The sequence below is a fragment of the Hemitrygon akajei genome, chromosome 7, assembly GCF_048418815.1.
Source record: "Hemitrygon akajei chromosome 7, sHemAka1.3, whole genome shotgun sequence".
NCBI classification, from domain to species: Eukaryota; Metazoa; Chordata; class Chondrichthyes; order Myliobatiformes; family Dasyatidae; genus Hemitrygon; species Hemitrygon akajei.
Window position 1 is genome coordinate 122,909,610 of NC_133130.1, and position 20,428 is coordinate 122,930,037.

At 44.7% G+C, this 20,428-nt stretch overlaps 1 protein-coding gene across 3 annotated transcripts in view; it reads right to left on the reverse strand.

Moving 5' to 3' along the window:
• The window catches only part of cltcl1 (clathrin, heavy chain-like 1), a 146,149-nt gene extending 128,674 nt beyond the window's left edge, over window positions 1–17,475 (reverse strand). For all 3 annotated transcript variants that reach the window (XR_012099692.1, XM_073051872.1, XM_073051871.1), the window contains exon 1: window positions 17,331–17,475. Coding sequence is in view for 2 of the 3 variants with exons in the window: in XM_073051872.1 (XP_072907973.1) it covers window positions 17,331–17,372 (42 nt within the window). In the remaining variant the exon portion in view is untranslated. The remainder of the gene's footprint in view (window positions 1–17,330) is intronic.
• Window positions 17,476–20,428: the final 2,953 nt, after the last annotated feature.

The window sequence follows — 20,428 nt, forward strand, 5'->3', positions numbered from 1 at the left end:
TAAAGTATTCATTAAGTACCTCTACTCTTTCCTCAGGTTCCATACACACTTTCCCCATCACACTGGATAGGTACAATTCTCTGAAGTCTTATCCTCTTGCTCTTCACATACTTGTACAATGCCTTGGGGTGTTCCTTAATCCTGCCCGCCAAGGCCTTCACATGGCCCCTTCTGGCTCTCCTAATTTCCTTCTTAAGCTCCTTCCTGTTAGCCTTATAATCTTCTAGATCTCTAACATTACCTAGCTCTCTGAACCTTTTGTAAGCTTTTCTTTCCTTCTTGACTAGATTTATTACAGCCTTTGTACACCACGGTTCCTGTACCCTGCCATAACTTTCCTGTCTCATATTTGTATGCAGAACTCCACACAAATATCCCCGAATATTTGCCACATTTCTTCCGTACCTTTCCCTGAGAACATCTACTTCCAATTTAAGCCTCCAATTTCCTGCCTGATAGCTTCATAATTTCCCTTACTCCGATTAAATGCTTTTCTAACTTGTCTGTTCCTATCTCTCTCCAATGCTTTTGTAAAGGAGATAGAATTATGATCACTATCTCCAAAATGCTCTCCCACTGAGAGATCTGACACCTGACCAGGTTCATTTCCCAATACCAAATCAAGTACAGCCTCTCCTCTTGTAGGCTAATCTACATAATGTGTCAAGAAACCTTCCTGAACACACCTAACAAACTCCACCCCATCTAAACCTCTCACTCTAGGGAGATGCCAATCAATATTTGGGAAATTAAAATCTCTCCTCACGATGACAACTCTGTTATTATATTACACCTTTCCAGGATCTCTTTCCCTATTTGCTCCTCGATATCCCTGTTGGTATTGGGCAGCCTATAAAAAACACCCAGTAAAGTTATTGACCCTTTCCTGTTCCTCACCTCCACCCAGAGACTCTATAGACAATCCCTCCATGGCGTCCACCTTTTCTGTAGCCGTGACACTATCTCTGATCAACAGTGCCACACCCCCACCTCTTTTGCCTCTCTCCCTGTCTTTTCTGAAACATCTAAAACCCTGCACTTGAAGTAACCATTTGTGTCCCTGAGCCATCCAAGTCTCTGTAATGACCACCATATCATATCTCCAAGTGCTGATCCACACTCCAAGCTCATCCACTTTGTTCACAACACTCCTTGCGTTAAAATACACATTTCAAACCTTCGGTCTCAGCACGTCCCTTCTCTATCACCTGCCTATCCCACCCTCCCGCACTGTCTACAAGCTTTCTCTGTTTGTGAACCAACCTCCTCTTCCCCAGTCTCTTCAGTTCAGTTCCCATCCCCTAACAATTCTAGTTTAAACTCTCCCCAGTAGTCTTAGCAAACTTTCCCACCAGGACATTGGTCCCCCAGGATTCAAGTGCAACCCATCCTTTTTGTAAGGTCACACCTGCCCCAAAAGAGATCCCAATGATCCAGCAATCTGAATCCCTGCCCCCTGCTCCAATCCCTCATCCACGCATTTATCCTCCACTTCATTCTATTCCTATTCTAACTGTCGCATGACACAGGCAGTAATCCCAAAATTACTAACTTTGCGATCTTGCTTCTCAACTTCCATCCTAACTCCCTGTAGTCTGTTTTCAGGACCTCTTCCCTTTTCTTACCTATGTCATTGGTACCAATATGTACCACGACCTCTGGCTGTTCTCCCTCCCACCACAGGATATCTTGGACGCGATCCGAAACATCCCGGACCCTGGTACCTAGGAAGCAAACTACCATCCGAATTTCTTTCCTGCGTGCACTGAATCAGCTGTCTGACCCCCTAACTATAGAGTTCCCTATCACTACTGCCTTCCTCTTCCCTTCCCTACCCTTCAGAGCCACAGGGCCAGACTCTGTGCCAGAGGCACGGCCACTGCCACTTCTCCAAGGTAGGCCGTCTCCCCCCCCCCACCCCCCAAACAGTACTCAAACAAGAGTACTTATTGTTCAAGGGGACAGCCACTAGGTACTCTCTAGTACCTGACTCTTCCCCTTCTGTGACCCACCTGTCTGTCTCCCGTGGCCCAGGTGTGACCACCTGCATATAACTCCTCTCTATCACTTCCTTGCTCTCCCTGACCAAGCAAAGGTCATCGAGCTGCAGCTCCAGTTCCCTAACTCGGTCCCTCAGGAGCTGCAGCTCAACACACCTGGTGCAGATATGGCTGTCCGGGAGGGTGGGAGACTCCAGGACACCCAACATCTGACACCGAGCACAGAAAGCTGGCCTCACACACATACTACCTCCTTTCCGCAATCAACACAGTTAAACCTACCTCGCCTCGTCCTGTTACCGGCTAAGCCCGTTGAGCCAAAGCCCCATCACTCTACTGCCCGCTGGATACGGCGGTCTTCCTTTTAAACCTTCCGTGCGAGAGGTAAAAACACCCTTCACTCCAAAAAAATCAGCTAATCCCTCGCAGCCTTCTTGCTCAAATTTATGTTCAAACAACAACCATCGCTAAAAATAATTTAAATCAGGTTTTGCACAGATTATAAATGTAGATTATAAACTCTTATTTTAAAATGGAGGAATAGCAATAAAGCTCCAAATGTAACCAGCTGACATGTCTCCACTGGTACATCTCATCTGTTTGACCATTTCACCTTGTGAAGCACTTTTCTCAACAATTCTGACAACAGAACTCCCTGAAGCCTTTACACAACCAGGCCAGAAAACATCAAGCAGCAAGAACTGATATATAGAACCATTTTCCTCCTGAATGAAAAGTTCCAGAACCTGAGCCTCTGTACCTCCCTCTGCAACTGGAACTCCAACTTCCTAAACAGAAGTCTGTGCACATTGTATTTTCACTGTATCTCCTCACTGACAATCAACACCGACACATCTCAAGGATGTGTGACTCACCCACTACACCCATGACTGTGTCTAGGCACAGGTCAAATGCCATCTATAAATTTGCTGACAACAGCTATCGTTGGTAGAATTTCAAAGGTGACAAAAGGGCTTACAGGAGTGAGATATACCAGCTAGCTGAGTGGTGTTGCAGTAACATACTTGCCCTCAATGCAGTAAGACCAAAGAACTGATTGTGGAGTTCAGAAAGGGTTAGATGAGGGAGCACACACCAGTCCTCATAGAGGGATCAGAAGTGGAGAGAGTGAGCAGTTTCAAGTTCCTGGATGTCAATATCTATGAGGATCTATCCTGGACCCAACATATCGATGCAGTTACAAAGGTGGCTATATTTCGTTAGGAGTTTGACATGATGTGGTATGTCACCAGACACTTGCAAATTTCTAGAGAGCATTCTAACTGGCAGCATCACTGTCTGGTTACCAGGACAGGGGACTACTGCAGAGAATTGTAAACTTTGTCAGCTCAAACATGGGCATTAGTCTCTGTAGTAAGCAGGACGTCTAAAAGGAGCAATGCCTCAAAAATGGTGGTGTCCATCATTAAGGATTCCCACCACCCAGGACATGCTCTCTTCTCATTGTTATCATCAGGAAGGAGGTACAGAAGCCTGAAGGCACACACTCAGTGATTCAGGAACAGCTTCTTCCCCTCCACCATTGGATTTCTAAATGGACATTGAACTTGTGAACACTACCTCACTATTTTTTTGTTTCTATTTTTGCACTACTTAATTAATTATTCAATTTATATATATTTACTTTAATTCATGTTTTTCTGCATGATGGATTGCGTTGCTTTGCCGCAAAGACAACAAATTCCATGACATATGCTGGTGATATTAAACCTGATTCTGATTTCATTGCTAAAACAAGCCAATTACTTACTTAGCTTTAAAGAGCAAACACGAGGAAATCTGCAGATGCTGGAAATTCAAACAACACACACAAAATGCTGGTGGAACACAGCAGATCAGGCAGCATCTATAAGGAGAAGCACTGTCGACGTTTCGGGCCGAGACCCTTCGTCAGGACTAACTGAAGGGAAAGATACTAAGAGATTTGAAAGTAGTGGGGGGAGGGGAAAATGTGAAATGATAGAAGACCGGAGGGGGTGGGATGGGGTGGGAAGAGTTGGAAAGGTGATTGGCGAAAGTGATACAGAGCTGGAGAAGGGAAAGGATCATGGGACGGGAGGCCTCCGGAGAAAGAAAGGGGGAGGGGGAGCACCAGAGGGAGATGGAGAACAGGCAGAGAGAGAGAAAAAAAACAAACAGCTAAATATGTCAGGGATAGGGTAAGAAGGGGAGGAGGGACATTAACGGAAGTTAGAGAAGTCAATGTTCATGCCATCAGGTTGGAGGCTACCCAGCCGGTAAACAAGTTATTGTTCCTCCAACCTGAGTGTGGCTTCATCTTGATAGTAGAGGAGGCCATGTATAGACATATCAGAATGGGAATGGGACGTGGAATTAAAATGTGTGGCCACTGGGAGATCCTGCTTTCTCTGGCGGACCGAGCGTAGCTGTTCAGCGAAATAGTCTCCCAGTCTGCGTCGGGTCTCACCAATATATAAAAGGCCACACCGGGAGCACCGGACACAGTATACCACACCAGCCGACTATATTGCATCCGGTGCTCCCGGTGTGGCCTTTTATATATTGGTGAGACCCGACTGTGTTCCACCAGCATTTTGTGTGTGTTACTTACTTGGCTTTACTGCTTATTTCTGGCTAAAGCAAGACGAGTGCAAAATTATTCTATTGGCCTCTCAGTTTGCCATCAGATAAGGCAAAATAAAGTGAAGGGATCTTTGTTACATTCCAGAAAAAACACAAATTTATTCCAAGTACAGAACAACCAGTCTGTAACACGAACCAGAAAAATTAGACTAGGTTACCAATTAAAATCTGCTATTTACAAATTTAAGTCACATTTCTGATGTAGAATGTGGAATTCTAAATCAGCCTAAAGTAGTTTGCTAACCAACTTCGCCAAACCTCAAACCATAAGCATAGAGCAGAAAAATGCTCAGTGTATACCACAATTACCTTCCTTTGCCACGAATTTGGGAACTTCCCTGCCAAGTGGTTGCAAGTCACTTCTAATCCTAACCAGGTTACAAGTGCCTACTACTTTCATATCAACTATCACTTAGAAATGTCACCACCACAATATGCCTCGGATTTGAACCTTAGTCAACCAGGCTGAGAAATACCATTTCCAACTTTAAAACAAAAACATACTCACGCTGGGCTAATCCAAAATACAGCAAGGCTGAAATCAGAATCAGGTTTAATATCACCAGCATATAGAAACACAGAAAACCTACAGCACAATACAGGCCCTTCGGCCCACAATGCTGTGCTGAAAATGTACTTACTTTAGAAATTACCTCGGGTTACCCATAGTCTTCTATTTTTCTAAGCTCCATGTACCTATTCAGGTGTCTCTTAAAAGACCCACTGTTCCCGTAGCCCATTCCATATACTTACCACTCTCTGCATAGAAAACTTACCCCTGACATCTCCTCTCTACCTACTTCCAAGCACTTTAAAACTGTGCCCTCTCGTATTAGCCATTTCAGCCCTGGGAAAAAGCCTCTTCACTATCCACACGTGCAATGCCTCTCATCATCTTACACACCTCTATCAGGTCACCTCTCATCCTCTGTCAATCAAAGAAGGCAGAGTTCACTCAACTTATTCTCATAAGGCATGCTTCTCAATCCAGGCAACATCCTTGTAAATTTCATCTGCACCCTTTCTATAGTTTCCACATTCTTCCTGTAGTGAGACGACCAGAACTAAGCACAGTACTCCCAGTGGGGTCTGACCAGGGTCCTATATAGCTGCAACATCAACTCTCGGCTCCTAAATTCAATCCCACAGTTGATGAAGGCCTTCTTAACCACAGAGTCAACCTGCGCTGCAGCTTAGAGTGTCCTATGAACTCAGATCCCAACATCCCTCTGATCCTACACACTGCCAAGAGTCTTACCATTAATACTATATTCTGCCATCATATTTGACCTACCAAAATGAACCACTTCACATTTATCTGGGTTAAACTCCATCTGCCACTTCTCAGCCCAGTTTTGCACCCTATCAATGTCCCACTGTAACCTCTGACAGCCCTCCACACTATCCATGACACCTCCAACCTTTGTGTCATCAGCAAATTTACTAACACATCCCTCTACTTCCTCATCCAGATCATTTACAAAAATCTCAAAGAGAAGGGGCCCCAGAACAGATCCCTGAGGCACACCACTGGCCACCAACCTCCATGCAGAATATGACCTGACTACAACCACTCTTTGCCTTCTGTGAGCAAGCCAATTCTGGATCCACAATATGTTGTGAAATTTGTTGCAATACATAAGGAAAAAAACATAAATTACAGTAAATATATATTAAATACCTAAATTAAATTAGTGCAAAATAATTTTTTTTTAAACATTCATGGGTTGAATATCCATTCAGAAATCGGATGACAGAGGGGATAAGAAGCTGTCCCTGGATTGTTGAGTGTGCACCTTCGGGCTTCTGTACCTCCTTCCTGACATTAATAATGAGAAGAGGGATTGTCCAGGGTGGTGGTGTCCTTAATGATGGACAGCACCTTACTGAGGCCTTGCTCCTTGAGGATATCTGGATACTATGGAGGCTAGTTCCCATGATGAATGAAGGGGAAGGGGGCATGGAAAAAGTATTCCACAAAGTTCAAATATACGTTTAATTGTCATTCAACCATAAACATGAATATAGCCAAATGAAACGCCATTCCTTTGTGAAACACAGAACCAACGCAGCACATAATTATGTTAGCAGAAAAGCATACAGCTATAAAGAAATGTATGATGTAATAACATGGTCCAGGTCCTGAATGTCATGGTCTGTAGACTGATGGTGCATTGAAGTTGTCCTGGAAACACGATTCTGCAAGAACACTTTTTGGTTAACTAACCTTGGATGAATGGGCCCAGATATTGCTTATATACCATCCCTAGCAACCTTGCCAGTTTGGGCAAAGATGCAAGACTAATCCCCTTCTACTCCCTGCTGAAAGGGTGGTGGAAGCAGACCCTTTAATTATCTTTAACTGGAGAAGTAGATAGATACACAGGGTAAAATGCCACCATGGGTATATGTTGTGAAAATGACAGTACCACCAGATCCTAAGCACAAGATTCACGATGAAGAGTCTCGGTTTGAAATGTCGACTCTTCATTCCACACCATTGATGCTGCCTGACCTGCCGAGTTCCTCCAGCATTTTCTGTGTGTACAATCAAATCAACCTGGACCCTATTATATGATTGACTGACAAGATGGGCCACGTTGCCTACTCCTGCTCCCAATTCATTTGTAAATGATATCTAAAAAAGTAGACACTTGAAGATAATGATGGCTGACCTGCTGAGTTTCTCCAGCATTTTGTGTGTCACTTGTAGAGAAGATAGCTTCTTGGAAGGATTTTTTGACCTTCCCAAATCAGAATGGTTAAACAGATGAAATGGAACCAATGAGACATCAAGAACACCCTCACTATGTCAAAGGTAGATTTAATATCAGAGTATGCATACCACATACAAACTGAAATTCTTACTCTTCATTTTCAATCTTTAACTTGTGCTTAAAAGAGCCAGTAATTGAACAGCTTTCCAAGTTAACAGTTAGTATCGTAAAATTCAGCACAAGCAGCAACACAATGTATGGCAAACAAGCCATTCATCCTCTCATACCAGTTCTATCATTCAGTATTATTATTTTTAACCTCAGCACTGGCTTCGTGAGCTAACCTCAGTTGCCTTAATATGCAGTCCTTCTCAGAAGTACTCAAACCTGAGTATAATAGATTCATTACCCTCTCATTTAAGCATCATTCACCTGTCACAAAGAGCCAATGCTTTAACGTTGTAGTTTTAGCTTCAGACTCCACAGACAGGTGAAACGTCAACCTTGCATCTACCCAGCAGGAATTCTGCATGTTTCAATGAGGCCATTTCATTCCTAGAGGGGGAAGTAATATGCAGGGAAGAAGCGGTAAAAGGTCACAAAGGAGGAAAAAAAAGAGGGGGTGGAATTTGTTTTGAAGAAATAGATATTCATGCTATCAAGCTGGAGGCTACAAAACATAATACAAGATGTTGCTCCTCCACCCTGAGGGTGGCACAAGAGACAGCTATGGGCCAACATATCGGAACAGGAATGGGAACCAGAATGAAAATGTTTGACCACCGGGAAGTTCCACTTGTAGCAAATGGTGAGGAAGTGCTTGACAAGGCGGTCCCCTAATTTACGACAGGTTCTATCAATGTAGTAGAGGCTGCATCAGGAGCATCAGATTGATTTTCATACTGGAAATCAATCTGGTGACGGTTGCTGCACTTGCTCTAATGCAAGCATACCCCGCACACAACTTTCCAGGTACAGTCGCACCCATGCCCTATATAATGTCACCAGGACACCTTTACTCCTGAAGAGTACAAGACTCCTACCCCCATTCTAACAACTTTCTACAGCAGCATCAAGACCATCCTGCATGGCTGCATCATTGCATGCTATGGAAACTGCGAGACCCTACTGAAGATGGGAAAAATTGCTGAGAGGATCACTGCGGTCTTCCTCCTCCCTATTTTGTGACATTTACCGGGAGGGTTGCAGACAAAAGGCCCAAAGTATAGTTGAGGATCCCTACCATCCACTCCCACAATCTCCTTGACCCAATTTCAACGAGGAGGAGATACAGAAGTATCAGGGCTAGGACTGCCAGAGTAGGTAACAGCTTCTTCTCCCAGGCCGTGAGACTAATGAATACCCTGCCACCACCGAGGTCTTGTCATTAGGACAGCGAGCTGTTTACTATTTGCCGGTGTTGCACATTGCATGCAATCTTAATTATTTGTTTTATTGAGATACAGCACAGAATAGACCATTCTGGCCCTTCCAGCCTCACTGCCTAACAATCCCAATTCAACCCTAGCCTAATCACAGGACAATTTACAATGACCAATTAACTACCAACTGTTACGTCTTTGGACAGTGGGAGGAAACTGGAGCACCCAGAGGAAATCCACGCAGATAACATACAAAGTCTTTACAGGCAGTGGAGGAAACTGAACCCAAGTCGCTGATACTGTAAAGGGTTGTGCTAATGACTACAAGACCCCTACTCAAAATGCTACAGACACTCAGAAACTTGCTCAAGATTCCAGAGACTCGTGTGTTAACGATCACATACTGCCTGCTGCCACCTTAATCGGTGGCTGCAACTGCACACTACCGCCGCTTTGCCCACAAGGACATCCGGAAATCTTTAAGCAGGAACATTTTTTCATTCTCACTATAGCGTTTAGAGTAAAGATGACCTCACATTTTTCTGCTTTATATCCCATCTGTAGCATTCAACCTGTCCGTTGCCCCCTGAAACCTTGCTGCATTTTCTTCAGCGGCACTAGTTTTGTATTCTCGTCACAGCTTTTCACTGAAGGTACCTACTAAAATGCTGGAGACAGGATTAATAAATAGCTTGTCTCCAATCTATCAAAGCAGACATGTATCCTCAGCATTTTCACTGAGTGCTTGTAGGCGTTGTTGAAAGATGCAGCAAATAACAGTAATTTACCTATCAACAGGAAGGATGTAAATAGGATTGAAAGAGTAGAGAAAATTTAGAAAGATGTTGCCAGGACTTGAGGACCTGAGTTATAATGAAAGATTGAATAGGTTAAGAGTATTTCTGAAAGGAGATTTGATAGAGGTGTTCAAAATTATTGGAGGTATAGATAGGGTAAAAGCAAGCAGGCTTTTTCCACCGAGCAATACACACAATGTGCTGGCAAAATTCAGGTCAGGCAGTACCTGTGGGGGAAAAAAGTAAACAGTTTACATTTTGGGTTGAGACCCTTCATCAGAACTGAGAAGAGAGAGGTCAGAATAAGGAGGTGGGGGCAGGGGAGGAAGGAGTGCCTGCTGATAAGTGAAAGCAGGAGAGGGGGAGGGGTGAAGTAAAAAGCTGGAAAGTTGATTGAAAGAGACAAAGGGTTGGAGAAGCAGGAATCTGATAGGAGAGGACAGAAGACCATGTAAGAAAGGCAACTGGAAGACCACCAGAGAGGCAATGCGCAGATAAGGAGGTGTGTGAGGGAAACAAGAATGTGGAATGGTGAAGGAGAGGAGGGTAAAATTACCAGAAGCTTGAGAAATCAATGTTCATGCTATCAAGTTGGAGGCTACCCAGATGGAATACAATGCGTTGCTCCTCTAACCCAAGTGTGATCTCATCATTGCAGTAGAAGAGGCTGACATGTCACAATGGGAAGTAGAATTGAAATGGGTAGCCACTGGGAGATCCCACTTTTTGAGGTGGATACTGTGAAGGTGCTTGATGAAACAGTCTCCCAATACCGAAAGCACCAGATGCAGTTTAACTGCAGTTGGGTGGGCTACAACGAGAAGTCATGGGCCAAGCATGAGAGGTGAAAAGTTTAAGGGGAATTTGAAGATCAACTTCTTCACTCAGAGGGTGGTGAGTGAAGCAAGCTCGATTTCAACATTTAAGAAAAGTTTGGATAAGTACATGGATGGCAGGGGTATGGAGGGCTATGGTCCCAGTGCAGGTCGATGGGAGTAGCAGATTAAATGGTTTGGCGCAGACCGGATGGGCCCAAGGGTCTGTTTCTGTGCTTTTCTATGACTATTACAAATGCACTCACAATAAGAAATTCAGTATCATGTAAATTGTATTCTTTCATTTCTCAAGACTTTATACCATACATCAACAAATAAACCAACCAGATGTACGTTTGCAGCCATTGTCCAGTAAATTTACAATTCACTGTTTATTGACCAGTTTGACCCATAGAGATTACATTGGAAAAAATTCAACATCTGGACAAGTAGCAGATCTGGAACAATATGAATTGGCCAATGTTGCTTCACACAGAATGAAGGGGAATTCTACTGAAACTTCGAAAATTCCAAGCGGGCATGACAGGGTGAATGTTGAGATGATTCCAACATCTTTTCAACTGAGCAGCATAGTAGTGTAGTGGTTAGCAACCCTTAACAGCACCAGATGTAAAAAGGTGGTTCGATTGTCACTGCTGCAAGGAATTTGTACTGTCTCCCTGTGACCATGCTGCTCCAAAGAAAACAATCCAAGTTTATCCAGCCTCTCACGATAGAACATGTCCTCTAAACCTAGCAGGATCCTGGTAGACCTCTTCTGCTCCCTCTCCAAAGCCTCAACATACTTCCTATAGTGGGGTGACCAGAAATGTATGCAATACTCCAGACATGGCCTAACAGACTTCTATAAAGTTGCAACACAACATCTTGACTTTTGAACTCAATGCCTTGACTAATAAAAACATTCCACAAGCCACCCTATCGACCTGTGTAGTCACTTTCATGGAGCTATGAACTTGGATCCCAGGATCACTCTGCTCAGCAAAACTGTTAAGGGTCTTGCCCTTAATAATGTACTGTCTCCTTGTATTTGTTCTACATTTATCTGAGTTAAACTCCATCTGCCATTTCTCTGTTAGTAAGTTGTCGGCAGGCCAGAAGCACGGCCACTATTGCGGGTTGACCCAAGTACAATCCTCGCTGATTAGATTTGAAGCAAACAATGCATTGTGCTGTATGTTTCTATGTACAAGTGAAAATTAAAGCTAATCTATGAAAATAGTGGGAGAATCCAGAAGCAGTCACGTTATTAGAGGCTGTCAAGTCTCAATCCCAGAAAATGATGGGCTACTTCAAACAGGCACAGAAGGATTAGGTTTATTATTTATTGAGATACAACACAAAATAGGCCCGTCTGACCCTCTGAGCCAAACTGCCCAGCAATCCGCATTTAACTCTTGCCTCATCGTGGGACAATCTGCAGTGACCAATTAATCTACTGGTTGGACCTCATGTCTTTGGACTGTGGGAGGAAACTGGAGCACCTAGAGGAAACCTACACAATCACATGGAGAATTTGTAAATTCTTTACAGGCAGCAGCTGGTATTGAACCCTGGTTGCCTGTACTATAAAGTGTTGTGCTCACCACTAAGCTACTGTGCCACCTTATATGGTCATGAAATTGGGAACACCCTTCACCCACCTATAACCATAAACCAAGGGAATAACTTCACTCAATTTCACGCCTCATTTTTGAAATGTTCCCACAATCTATGGACTCACTTTTAAAAACTTCTCATATTCTTGATATTTAGATCTAAGATTTATTTTATTTCTTACATCCATCTCACAACATGAGCGAGGAAAAACCTTTATGGTGCGTCTCTGTTGCAAAGTACAAGCAATAGGAAGGGAAATGTGGGAGGAGTTGCCCAAACATTAAAATTGTATATGTAATTGTTTTGTATACATGTACAGGCAGACACACAATCAGATAAATATACAGTCAGATATGTAATCAGATTAATATGTATTAATAAATTTGCTGGCCTGGTGAAAGAAGTTGTCTTGTTATTAATGCTGCGGTACCGTTTACCAGACAGAAGCAGCTGAAACAGTTTGTGGTTGGGGTGGCTGGAGTCCCTGATAAACCTCCAGGCTTTTTATGCACCTGCTGCTGTAAATGTCCAGAACAGAGGAAAGTTCACATCCACCGCCTGCACCACTCTCTGCAGTGCCCTGCGATTGAGGGCAGTACGGTTCCCATACCAGGTAGTGACACAGCCAGTCAGGATGCTCTCCATGGTGCCCCTGTAGGAAGTCCTTGTAGAAATTGTTTTCTTGGCACCACTGTGTCAGGGAGTTGACTTCTCCTCTGCAAGCTGTCTTATCATTGTTGGATATAGTATCATGTAATCTACAAATTTAATCACCGTTGTGTATAGCAAGTAGTGGAGGGGGCTCAGGACACAGCTCTGGGAGGCTCCTGTGTTGGGGGTCAGAGGTGAGGGAGCCCATCCTTACCACCTGCCGACAATCTGACAGGAAGTCGAGGATCCAGCTGCACAAGGCAGGGTGCAGGCAGAGGTCTCTGAGCTTCTTGTCGAGCCTGGGGGAGGCGGAGGATTATGGCGTTGACTGCTGAACTGTAGTCCAAGAGCAGCATTCAATCATAAGCATCCCTCTTCTACAGGTGAGTGAGGATGGCGTGTAGTGCTGTGGGTATTGCATCGTCTGTTAATCAGATGTGTCGGTAGGTGAATTGTAGGGGGTCCATGGGTCCATGCTGCAGATGTAGACCTCGACCAGCCTCAATCATATTTGCTTATGACTGAGGTGAGTGTGACAGGACACCAATCATTCAGACATGCTCCCTTGGTTTTCTTTGTTGCTTATTTATTGTTTTTCCTTTTTGTATTAGCGGTTTGTCGTCTTCTGCATTCTGTTTGAAAGCCCGAGCTGCGGTCTTTCATTGATTCTGTTACGTTTATCATTCTACAGATTTATTGCGTTTGCCCACAAGAAAAGTCACAGAGTTGTATATGGTGAAACACAAGTACTGTGATAATAACATTTACCTTGAACTGTAATTTAGACATCTCTACTACGGGCAAAGTCTCCTTGATTCTCTCCTATCACTACCCCTCTATTCTGTACACTTTTCACAGATGCTGTCACCTGACTGCCTGTCTGGGTTCAAGCTTAACCTAGCTGGCAAAGTGCTATAGGCCACACCTTGACCACACAGCAGTTGGCATAATGCTATTACAGCTCAGAGTGGAGTTCAGAACTCCATTCTAATTTCAAATGCAAGATGAAGGGTCTCAGTCCGAAATGCCAACTCTGTTCCTCTCCATTGATGCTGTCTGACCTGCTGAGTTCCTCCAGCGTTGTGTGTGTGATGCTTTGGATTTCTAGCACCTGCAGACTTTATCATGTTTGTCATCTGTAAGAAGTCAGTGAGTCCTCTCCGTGAAATATGTGGGTTTCCTCCCACGGTTCACAGACATACCAGTAGGCAGGTTAATTGTTCATTGCAAATTGTCCCGTGATTAGTCTAGGGATTAATCTAATTAATTAGTCTAATCGGGCTGCTGGGCATCACAGCTCGAAGGGCTTGTTTCACACTTTATCACAAATAAATGGAATGAACCATTGCCCTGATTAGATCACCCTTTCTCAGAATTTGTTGCTCATCATTTCTACACAGTCATAGAATTATTTACAAAAGAGTGTTAATATTCAACACAACTACACTCATCCAATTTAAGGGCAGGACTGTATGGAGATTGTGACTAGCAGAAGACACCAAAGAAACAGGACCTTTGACCCAGAGATCACGACGACCACTGGTTTTGCAATCTAGCATGTCCAAAGTTACCAGGTTGTTGATATAGTGAACCTTTCCACTATTGCCCCAGTTATCAACTAGACGTGCCTGTCTATGGTGTTGCAATAGGATGACTACTCAGTTAAAGGTCAAAGTTTAATGTTACATGACAACCTAGTAAAGACATGTTAAGGATGAACCATTGAATTTAAGTTTCTGATAATGAATATTTGTTTGAACGCGAGGACCAAAATTCAAACACAAAGATTTGAAATTACAATGATCATTTTTGTTTAAGACACCGCCTTGTAACTGTGCAATTAAAATTCAATTCATATATTCACAGATGCTGATCATTTAAATGTTTGTGACATCTTATAACCCAATCAATAAACACTGCAACAAATACACAGGGAGTTGTGACAAGTGACAGAGGGAAGATTTAAGGACAGACAAACTCCAGTGATGGTTCAGTGGTGTGGACACAATTTTTGCACAATTCAAATCCTGTACTGGAAAGTGCAAATTTAGCTACAATATAACCAGTGAGAATTATGAAACTCTAGGATTCATCATAAAGACTATAAAGGCTGACAAGACACCACTGAGCACAGCTACATGAAATGCTATGGCAGGGACGCAGTATCAACAACTAGGCCATGCTCTCTTCCGAGGACTGCAGGACCCCTCAACCTTCAGGCTCTTGAACCAGAGGAAAAAATTTCACTCGTCCCATCACTGAACTGCTCCAACTATGGACTCACTTTTAGGAATTCTTCACATCTCCTGTTCTCGATATTTAATGTTTTTTCCCCCCTCCCTATTTGCACAGTTTGTCTTTAACAATAAATTTACTTTGAACTTTTTGAGATCTAAAACCAAGATAACACACACAAAACGCAGGAGGAACTCAGCAGGTCAGGCAGCATCTATGGAAATGAATAGTCAGACGACATTTTGGGCTGATACCCTTACTGAGAAAAGAGATGCCAGAATAAACGAGGATGTCTGCTTGTGGCTGCTAAGTATGGAAAAATAGACTGTAACTGCTTTTCCACAGTGGGTCTTGGAAGTCTTGGCACCATTACCATAAGTAAATCTGGCTTTGCCAGTTTGCAGGGCTGTCACAGAGGACAAGAGACGCTCATCACTGAAGGTACATCTCTCATAATGTTTGCACAGTACAAACAGCATACCCCAGACTGGAACAAAACAATCATTAGCACCACAATCATTAGAAATAATTGTTTTTAAGCAGGGATCAAAGAAACTTTAAGCAAGTTTAATAACTACTTCAAATGTACCGTACTGTGCAAAAGTCTTAGGCACATATATATAGTTAGGGTGTATAAGAATTTTGCTTAGTACTGTATATTGGTTAAAATAGGGTGGCTGGGAAACAGAAAAAAAAAGGATTCCCATTCCCGTTCCATTACGTCAATCGATGGCCTCCTTTTGTGCCAAGATGATGCCACTCTCAGGGTGGAGAGTACCCTTACCGCCCAGCCTTCTTCCTTTAACTCTCCTTCTCCCCAAACCCAATAACTCCCATCCCCGTCTACCCCTCCTGATTCTTCCCCGTTCTGATACCCTCCCTACACTCCCCTCTCCCCAAGTCTCCCGTTCTGATACCCTCCCTACACTCCCCTCTCCCCAAGTCTCCCGTTCTGATACCCTCCCTACACCTTTTATTCTGTCTGGTTACCCGCCAACCTGATGGCACAAAATGGTGAACAAAATTTCCCACCACCTATCTCTATTCCCCACTCTGACCTCTTATCTGCCTATCACTTGCCCAAGTCCACTCCTCCTTCCCTTTCTCCTATCCTATCAGATTCCAGCCACTGACCCTTCCCACCTGCCTGGCTTCACCTATCACCTTCGAGCTGTCCTTTTTCCTCCACCCCCCACCCCCCCACTAGTTTATTCTGGAAACTTCCCCTTCCCTCTCAGTTTTGAAGAAGGGTCTTGGCCCAAAACATTGACTGTTTACTCTTTTCCATAAATGCTGCCAGACCTGCTGAGTTCCTCTAACATTATACTGTACATATAAATGCCTAAAACTTTTGCACAGTATTGTATCTGTCGTGTATTTCCTTATCGTTTAATTCAATGGCTTGGAAGGTGAGACGGGTAAGTTAGAAATTCATCCAATTAAAGTGCATTTGCAGAAGCAAACAGCATGCCAGTGGCTCTGTGCAGAAGGGTAACACCAAACAGCTATCCCCGTAACCCTTCACCATTCAGATTATCCCCAAGAGATGAAACATCTGCAGGGAGTAAATCAACTGCTGCAACTACTGACCCTGGCTGGGCAGGCAGATGGGGGGGGGGGGGGGGGCGCAAGACTCCCATCAGCACAATACACCAGTCTATTGCGATACAAAGAGGACAATTAGCCCTCATTTTGCCCCTAAAACAGATTAGCAACCAAGAAAATTGGGTGTGGGGGTCATCAGTGATTAACCCAAGGCTTGAAGATGGGAAGTGCAGGTGGGAATAAATTTACAGTACCATTCCCTCAATCCCCAGACCCCCTTTACTCCTTCGCGTCCCTCCTGACACAATAACTCCTATGCCCCAGTACCCCTCCACCCTGACCCTCTCCCATCCTGATACCCTCCATACACTACCCCCTTACCGCCCAGCCTTCTTCCTTTAACTCACCATCTCCCAAAACGCAATAACTCCCATCCCCGTCTACCCCTCCTGAGTCTTCCCCGCTCTGATACCCTCCCTACACTCCCAACTCCCCAAGTCTCCCATTCTGATACCCTCCCTATACTCTCCCCTTCCCCCAAGTGCCCACACCGACCCAATAACTCCCGTTCTCCTGTTCCCCTCCACTGCCTCTATCCCCAACCGGCCCCCTTGTTCCTCCACTGAGCCAATAACTCCCGTTCCCCTTCACCTGACTCTCTCCCATTCTGATACGCTCCCTATACTCCCCTTACCCCTACCGGCCCTCTTCCCTTCCCCCCGACCCAATAGCTCCCATTCCATGAATCCTTTTTCATGCCCACCTACCCACTCACTCCCCGTCCTTCTTCTCTCCCACCATCCCGTACCCCAGAGTCGGGCTGCAGCCCCAGCTAGGCCGCGGTTGCTTAACAACCAGCCCCTGCGCCCCCCACCCACTCACTCATCCACCGCCCCTTCCCACCCCAAGGCGCAGCATATGTGTCGTGACACTAGCCGCCCACCTGCAGGTGCTCCTGGAAGCGGATGGGCAGAATCTGTGCCATGTTGGTCGCCGGAGTGCCCGCGGGGCTCCAAACCACCGGTAAGCTCGCCCCTCCACGGTCCAGCTGTAGACCCCCACTGCGCAAGCGCCAGACCTCTCCAGCCGGCTCCAACAGCGCAGGCGCCGGAGGCACCGGCCGCTCACGTCACTCACACAGACTGACGCCGCCGTACACCCAATCGTTGCACCGGGTAGTGGAATTGGCTCCCAACCACTCCGCCAGAAACAAACCAATCCGCGCCCAAAGAAGGCGGTACCGCCGTGAAGGCATTTATGATCACATGATACAGACCGGCTCTGGTGCTACAACCTGCCGGGATATCTTCATCCGCTAGCATCCAGTAGTTCCCAAGAAATACATCTGTTTATCCGTTGGGAAGTGGATATTTTAGTCACATGAACCGCTATATCCTACTTTGAGGTTATGTCAGATAATAAGGGCCTGTTTTCCCCATCAAGTTGTTGCTTTAGCTCTTTTGTTTAGTGTTGGATGTTTTGTATTGGGGCTGTATCCGTACGCCTGCTGCAGACTGCCTCGTCACGACACGTGACCATGTTGCATTTCTGGAACCCCCTCGTGTCCCGGGGAGAGCGTGATGCAGCAGGAATTTCTCCCGCTGACTTTGACATGCCTATCACATACACAACCCTGAGCTTCATTTTCCTGCGGGCAGACTCAGCAAGTCTATAGAACAGGATCAATGAAACATCAACTAGAGTGCTGAACTCAACAAACTGCAAATGCAAATATCAATATGTAACTCTCCGTTCAGCTAGCGGCTTAATCTAGGGAGAGACACCCCCGCCCGGCCAAACTTAAAAAATCTTGTTTGGGGGGATGCTGCATGATGTGTTCCCTTGTTACAAATCAGTACCACAAAATAACAAACAGTACACAATATGCGATTAAACGATTGAGCTTTATAATTCTTAATTTGGCTATCTGGTTAGTAAAGAAAGAAAACAAAGGGCCCATTCTGGTGAAACAGTAATGCACAATGTTGGAGCTCACGGTTCAGTCCACTGGTTTCCCGTCAACCTCCGAGCGTAGCCGACCCTCGCTCCAAGTCCACTCCTTCCAGCGGTCTACCAACTCTCTCCATTCACGTCTTCTCTCCTCATCTCTACCCGGCAAAAGATGGTGAAATCCCTACTCACAGACCCTCAAGAACGAACAACATGCCTCTCATTGGATGGGGCACATTCCAAACCCTCGTTATCTCTCGTCATAACCCAAACATTGCTGCTACAGAGAAACTATTACATTAGCAGTGAAACCTCACAGCGCATTGCAAATAATTGGCAATAAACAACGAGACCATGAAATGACAAGATGAAGAGTGAGATCATTGCCTGACGTAGCATTTCAATGATGAGGCAAGTGACTGCTGTTATCAGAAATATGAGGGATTCTAGAGCGGAACAAGTGCCACACCTGCCCCTACACCTCCTCCCTCAGGGCCCCAAACAGTCCTTCCAGGTGAGGTGACACTTCACCCCTGAGTCTGTTGGGGTCATATACTGTGTCTGGTGATCCCAGTGTGAGACCTGATGTAGATTGTGAAACCGCTTTGCTGAGCACCTACACTCCATCCGCTCCGCGGAAACAGTGGCCACTGATTTTAGTTCAATTTCCCATTCCCATTCCGATATGTCCATGCATTGCCTCCTCCACTGTCATGATGAGGCCACATTCAGGTTGGAGGAACAACACCTTATATTCCGCTTGGGTAGCCTTCAACCTGATGGAATAAAAACCGATTTCTCAAACTTTAGGGAATGCCTCCCACAACTCCCCCTTCACACCCTTTCCCATCCACCTTTCCCTCTCTCACCTTATCTCCTTGCACTTTTTTCTTTCTTCTCTGGCCTTCTGTCTCTTTACTTCTTCCCTCCCCCTCCTAGTTTCACCTATCGCCTGGCGTTTCTCTCTCCCCTCCCCCCCACCTTTCAAATTTACTCTTCAGCTTCTTTTTCTCCAGTCCTGCCGAAGGGTTTCGGTCCAAAACGTTGACTGTACTTTTTTCCATAGATGCTACCTGGCCTGTTGAGATTCTCCAGCATTTTGTGTGTGTTGTTTGGATTTGCAGATTTTCTTCTGTTGGAGATTCTGCAGATCCAGGGGAACACACAAAATGCTGGAGGAACTCTGCAGGTCAGGCACTTGAATCGCCAAGGAATAGCAGCATCTATGGAAATAAATAAAGAGTCAACATTTCGGGCCAAGGCCCTTCTGCAGGATTGGAAAGAAAAGGAAAAGATGCCAGAATAAAAGGATGAGGGGAGGGAGAAAGAGGCTGGCTGGAGGGTGATAGCTGAAGCCAGGAGGGTGGGAAATAGCAAGGGTTGGAGAGGATGGAAAGGGAAGGAGAAGAGGACCCTGGGGATCTAATCAGGTTTGTCATCACTCAGATATGTCACAATTTGTTTGTGGCAGCAGTACAGTGCAATACATAAAATTATTACAGTACTGAGCAAAAGTCTAAGGCTCCCTATTTATATATATGTATGACTGATTTTGTACAGTATTACATAAGAAATAGGAGCATGAGTAGGCCATCCGGCCCATCGAGACTGCCCCACCATTCAATAAGATCACAGCTGATCTGTCCGTAAACTCAGCTCCATCTACCTGCCTTTTCCCCGTAACCCTCAATTCCCCTACTATGTAAAAACCTACCTAACTGTTTCTTAAATATATTTAGTGAAGAAGCCTCAGCTGCTTCCCTGGGCAGAGAATTCCACAGATTCACCACTCTCTGGGAAAAACAGTTTCTCCTCATCTCTATCCTAAATCTTCTCCCCTGAATCTTGAGGCAATGTCCCCTAGTTCTAGTCTCACCTACCAATGGAAACAACTTTCCTACTTCTATCCTATCTATCCCTTTCAAAATTTTGTATGTTTCTATAAGATCCCCTCTCATTCTTCTGAATTTCAGAGAGTACAGTCCCAGGCGGCTCAGGCTTTCATCATAAATTAACTCCATCATCTCTGGAATTGTATATATATTCCTTATCGTAATTTATAGTTTTTATTATTATGTATTGTTGCTACAA